The sequence below is a fragment of the Alosa alosa genome, chromosome 13, assembly GCF_017589495.1.
Source record: "Alosa alosa isolate M-15738 ecotype Scorff River chromosome 13, AALO_Geno_1.1, whole genome shotgun sequence".
NCBI classification, from domain to species: Eukaryota; Metazoa; Chordata; class Actinopteri; order Clupeiformes; family Clupeidae; genus Alosa; species Alosa alosa.
Window position 1 is genome coordinate 26,682,232 of NC_063201.1, and position 5,886 is coordinate 26,688,117.

Genomic DNA, 5,886 nt, shown 5'->3' on the forward strand with positions numbered 1-5,886 from the left:
TAGTAGTCAAGTCACTTTAGATATTGTTTGAAACCCCAGAAAGACCATTTATAAGGTTATCTCTAGGGGACAAAAATAATCCATGTTAAAAGCAAGATAGTTAATTCCAGTCTCTGTGATCTCAGCTCTGACGGTGCCAGACCGCAGTCAGTGCAGGGTGGCAAAGTGCATTAGAGGAGAAGCTCTCGAGGGTAAAATAACAGGACAGCCCACGCCCTTTCAAGATCACATCGTTTACATTTACTATCCCAATATTAGGCCCGAGGCAAAGTAGCCCCGTCAGTTTGTGTGTACACGAATGTTTTGCCAGTAACCAGGAAATTATTGTAGGTTATTGGGGACACGCAGTGACACATCTTGGTTGGCGTTTGCAGCGAAATACTTGGTGAAAATTGCCAATGGGGACAGAATAACCGGTTATAGCTTAGCCTACTTTAAAGAACTATGTAGCCTACAATGGAAAGATCGAAACAAAAGTTAAAGGCTTAAGTTGGAACACGCTTTGATAGGCTACTGCGCCTCCTGCAACACCGGGTTTTAGCATGTGATCGAAAGCATTTGTCCTTCACGTGATTCTGTTCTTCACTTCATCCTATCATTCTAAAAGATTAGGGAAGTAGCCTAGCCTAATGACAGATCATAGTTTCCCAACAACGCCAACAGTTACAGACGAAAGCTCTCCTCCGAAAACAAATGCAGTAGCCTAAAGCCAGCAGGTAAGTGACATTTCGTGAGGAGTCCAAGGATATCTGTCAAAGCGACTAGGCTGCTAAATTGAAATGTCTAAACCTTAGACAACAAAAGATCTATGGAACATGATGGTCATCCTGCTTTAGAGGTGGTAGGTTAGGCTTTCTGAACGTTCGCCTGGTCTAAACATACTGAAACACTGAGAAAATGACTGAAGTCACAACCAAGAGCCAGAATGTAACAGTAGCCTAGTCTTTCCATTACCTTCAGTCATAGAAACTTTGTTACATTGTATGCATGTTCAACAATCAGTACACTTTTAATAGCCTATTTTGTAGGCTAATGTAGCCTAAAGCTGAGGGAAATCAACAGTAAACCTTTCGTTTCTCTCTACCAGTTGTAGTATGGATCCCTACATGCTGGCATTTGCCTTGCTAATTATACGACTGCCAGCAGAGGGAGATGCCTCACAAATCTCCTGCTACAATGATAAAGGAGACACTGTTGACTGGTAAATTTTCATGATACGCTCTTTAATATCCACTATTGTGATTGGAACAGAATGCTACATGGATTAAGGGCACTCAATTGGCTCTTCAAGGCTTCTTTAAACAAAAGAGATACAATAAATTAGTTGCACTATTCAGTTTAAGCACTCTGACAGCCTGATGTAAATAATCTTCAGTAGATGAAATATATATTAGGCTATATAGTATTTAGCAAACACGTTTGTCCAAAGTGACTTACAGTATGTGAACAATACAGTTAGAAATAACAGTTTAAGTTTAAAAGACAGTTAAATAATAATGATATTAAAAATATCCAAAATCTAATTGGTATGTATATGTCTCAAACTTGCTCCATCCACAATTGAAAGTGTACTGTATTTTGTCTCTAACTCTAGGTTTTATCTGTATAAACTCCCTCACCACAAATCTCGCATAGAAGGATTACAGTATCTGCTGCTGGAGAAAAGAAGTGAGGGATGGGTGGATGGAAGAGGACCCGTGAACGACAGCACAGGAGCCTTGGCACGGACGATGGGGCCTTTATATGAGGTTGGGAACTTTTGCTGTAATGTTTCTGAGTCACTGTTTAGGCTTCCATGTCTTCCTGTACAGCTTTCAATGTTGTATTTGTGTGGAACAACTGAAACTTCTGTATACTATATTTTACTAGAAATGATTAGAAGTTACAAGGTTTTTATGATTTTGCCATTTAGCTGACGCTCTTATCCAGACAACTTAGGGGCCACGATGATGGCTGCCAGCTCCTAAAATCAAACTCCGAATCTTCTGGTTTTCCATTTGGAAGCCCAGATCCCTGACCATTTGGCCATCACCACTCATACAATTAAATACATATATTAATAGCCATTGACATGGAGAGGTTGAAAATGAATTGTTAAATGTGGTGCACATAACAGATGAGTGAGTTCAGAGGATACAGAACAAAGTGTAGTTTTTAATGTAGTAATTTCTCTCTCTCTCTCTCTCCCTCCCTCTCTCTGTGTGATCATAAGGCTGATGAAATAGGATATATACTGTACAATGATCAAGCACCCCACACAGGAAAACCGACTGAGGGAGATGGAGAAAGCAATGAAGACGGCCACACAAAAGGTACTGCACCCTTCTGTCTTTTCACACACTTCTGAAATGTAGATATTTATATCCTGTTAATATATTCTGTAAATACGGACCAGTGGTATAAAAAGCGATTTTTAGAATGTCAGTGTTTCTGTGTTAATTTCTATGTTAATATTGTATGTATATTCCTAACCCTATGCATGTATCATTGTATTGTGCATTATTTAACTATATTACATACGTCGAACCTATGGATACTGAATACTAAGTATGGCTGTGTGAAATCAATGCATATAAAGGCAATGTATGTCCTTATGTTTTAATATTCCGTCTACTCTGATTCATGTGTATATTCTGTTGTTTTCGCCAAGTGAACCCTGTCTTTATTCCCAGGCGTTGTCCTGTTTGACAAAGAGCGTGGCTTCTGGCTGGTCCACAGTACTCCCCATTTCCCCCCCTCGAAAGCTAAGGGGCAGTTCTCCTACCCGAGCACCGGAGTCATCAATGGACAGAACTTCCTCTGTGTATCCTACCCACTGGAACGTTTCCAGACCATTGGTAATAACGTAAACATTCTGCATGTGCACCTCACACCACATGTTCTGTGGAAGTATTTATTGTAAGGAACCTCAGCTCCAAACAGCTGCATGTTCTCAGTTGCCATGAGCAAAGTTCACAGATGGTGTGACTTGAAATTTGTTTTCTTAAGGTTGAGTCTTTGATCAATTATAATGTATTAATGATTGCCCACTTTCTCAGTTATAAATGATTATGAGCCTGTTTCCTAGTTTTATTTAGACTAATCTCAACCATGATGCTTATCCTATGTAGACATTTGTAGCATCCCTGCACAAGAGTCATTGGTGAGTCCCCCTCAGTGTGTTTGCTAAGATGCACATGTTTGCGGCTGCAGTAAGGGGTAGTTATGTGAAACTTGACCGCGTTCCAGATCGGATACGCGCTGGATCTCTCCCAAAAACTCACTCCGGTCGCCTGTGAGTGCTACCTCTACAGCCTCGCTGGCAGATCATGCATGTGGTGCTGTTACCATAGCTACAGTGAAAGTAATCCCTCTAACTGGCAGCGTAACCATAGTGACAGCCCTGTTCACACTGTGCCGTATTTGCACAGTAGGTTCCTGTTATGTTGAAATCATTGTCTTTCATGCTGACGCCGCAGTGCTCATATACTGCATAGGTAAACGGGTTGCCATCAATGTGTGCCTTTTTCCCCCCTCCCTTCCTCCCTCTTCCATCAGAGGGGGGGGGGCTCAGGCAATGCAAATGTGATGTGCAGCACAATGAGAAGGCTGGGCCCCCATACCTCCAGTATGGTTCAGTGGCTCACATTAATGAGATGTCGAGAGTGTTGAGTGCTTCTTGTCATGGCTGTGTGATACCAGCTGCGGGTGGAGGGGAGGCGGAGGGGCGATGATAGAAATGATGGTGTTGGTGTGGCGGGTGAAGCGGTTTGTGTCACACACTTTCTTTACTGCAGAGCGGATGCCATGGATGGATTGAAATGGGATGCTAGTGTGACCTGAGCGGGTGGGGCGGCTGTCGTCTCTTTTTGTTGTTGCAGGGGAGCAGTTGCAGATCAACCAGCCCCACGTGTACGACTGCCACGTCCCCCCGGCGCTGGCCTCCTCCGTGCCCTCCTTGGTGAGCCTGTGTGGACAGGGTGTCAATGTCAGCGCCACAGATGTTTCCTCCACAGCGGCCAATCGGAGTGTCACGCTCACCTCCCTGGGTGGATCACAGTTTATCAGCTTTGCAAAAGGAGCGTCATTCAAGAATGGTGTGCCCTCTTTACCATGTGCTATTTACATGAAAAGGCAAATAAGAGCACTGGTTTATAGCAAGCATACTGCTGAAAACTAAAGTGCAAGTGAAAGTGTAAAGTTAGTTTAAATCAATCTGTACTGATTGTCTTTTTGACTGTTTCAAAATATATTGGGTTACACTTTACTTGACAGTATCGACATAAGAGTGACATGACACTGTCATGAACGTGTCATAAACAAGTCTGTTATTAATTGCCATTCGTTTTTTGTCATAACAAGTTTAGGTTTAGGGTTAAAATTAGGGTTAGGATTAGGGTTAAGGTTAGAGATTAGGGTTAGGGTTAGGGTTCATGTGTCATGACAGTGTCATGTCACTCTTATGTCGATACTGTCAAGTAAAGTGTTACCATATATTGTAATGTAATTTTTCTGTCTGGGACTTTATGTGTAAAATTAACCCTCACAAGTTGCAGGTAGTTGCTTTGACTCCAGCCCAGACTGTGTTATCCTAACCTACTGTACGCCATGAGCTCTGTGTGTTTTTCTCCTTCATGACTAGATCTGTATCATGCCTGGGTAGCGCCCACCCTGCAGTCCAACCTGCTGGTGCAGTTCTGGCAGCGATCCAGGGGGATCCTGAAGTCCGACTGCACGCTGGGCTGGACGGTACTGGACATAGCACAGCTCGCCCCCGGCCAGCGCTTCACCTACAAGGCCACCCACGACCACTCCAAATGGGCTGTGAGTCCGGGCCCAGACACCAGCAGTGGGGCGGCGGTAGCGGCGGCGGAGAGCGGACGCTCGGGGGGCTGGGTGTGTGTGGGGGACATCAACCGAGACGAGGCCGAGGAACTGAGGGGAGGGGGGACGGTCTGCCTCCAGGACCCCGTCGTGTGGAAGGCCTACCGGACCGCCGCCCTCCAGTGTCTTTCCTGCAAAGGGGACATTAGTGAGTGTGACACTGCGCTGAGGGGTGCAGGCTGGCAGTGACACACTCACTAATGCACACAGGGTCAAGGACTTTCCCATGTTTCTAAGGGTCAAGGACTTTCCCATGTTTCTAAGGGTCAAGGACTTTCCCATGTTTCTAATCATACCTCAACCAGCCAAACAAGGGTTCATTTTGTTAAAGAGATCAGGTAGGGGAAGACTTCAAACATGCAGCACTAGTAGTAGGACCATTACACATAGATTGAGAGGGAATAAGGTACTCTAAATAAAATGGTTCTCTCTTATTCACCCATCTGAAGAATATAACGGTAATAAATTGTATGGATGAGGCCAAGTGTAAATGCATACTACAGTATTTTTGGACATCTGAAGCTGTTAGTGGAAGCTGAGAGCCATTATGCTTTAGCATCTGTTGAGGCGCAAGGTCCATCTGGATTTTTAATGATAGATAATGAATTCTAAATGCAGAGATCTGAATATGTTTATGTTTCTTAAACAGTTCCAGGTTTATGTCACTGACTGTCCATTTCCACAGCTTATGTTGTACATTTTCATTTTTTATTCATGGGGAAAGGTTTGGATAGAATATATTATATTTTTGTACACATCATAAGTATAATATATCAGTTTTACATGGAATAAATGACTGTTTTACCTATTCTGTATGAATATTACACCAATCTGTATAATTATCATAAATAACACTGAAATTGCAATATATCCAACAGTTAGGTCCCAAGGTTGAATGATAATGACAATATTTGTGACAGTGACAATAGGCATTCCATGAGTGCCGATATCCCCACTCAGATTCTTCACAGCTAGTAATCACTCTGCAGTTAGCATTTAATCATTCAGTAAAAGACACACTAA

General features: G+C 43.1%; 1 protein-coding gene across 1 annotated transcript; it reads left to right on the top strand.

Moving 5' to 3' along the window:
• The first annotated feature begins 332 nt into the window (after nt 1–332).
• Nucleotides 333–5,671, top strand: dnase2 (deoxyribonuclease II, lysosomal). Its single transcript, XM_048260564.1, has 7 exons — nt 333–716; nt 1,088–1,201; nt 1,595–1,748; nt 2,213–2,312; nt 2,673–2,837; nt 3,861–4,076; nt 4,622–5,671. The coding sequence occupies exons 2-7, from the start codon at nt 1,095–1,097 to the stop codon at nt 5,050–5,052; spliced, it is 1,173 nt and encodes a 390-aa protein (XP_048116521.1). The 5' UTR covers nt 333–716; nt 1,088–1,094; the 3' UTR covers nt 5,053–5,671.
• The last annotated feature ends 215 nt before the right edge of the window (nt 5,672–5,886 follow it).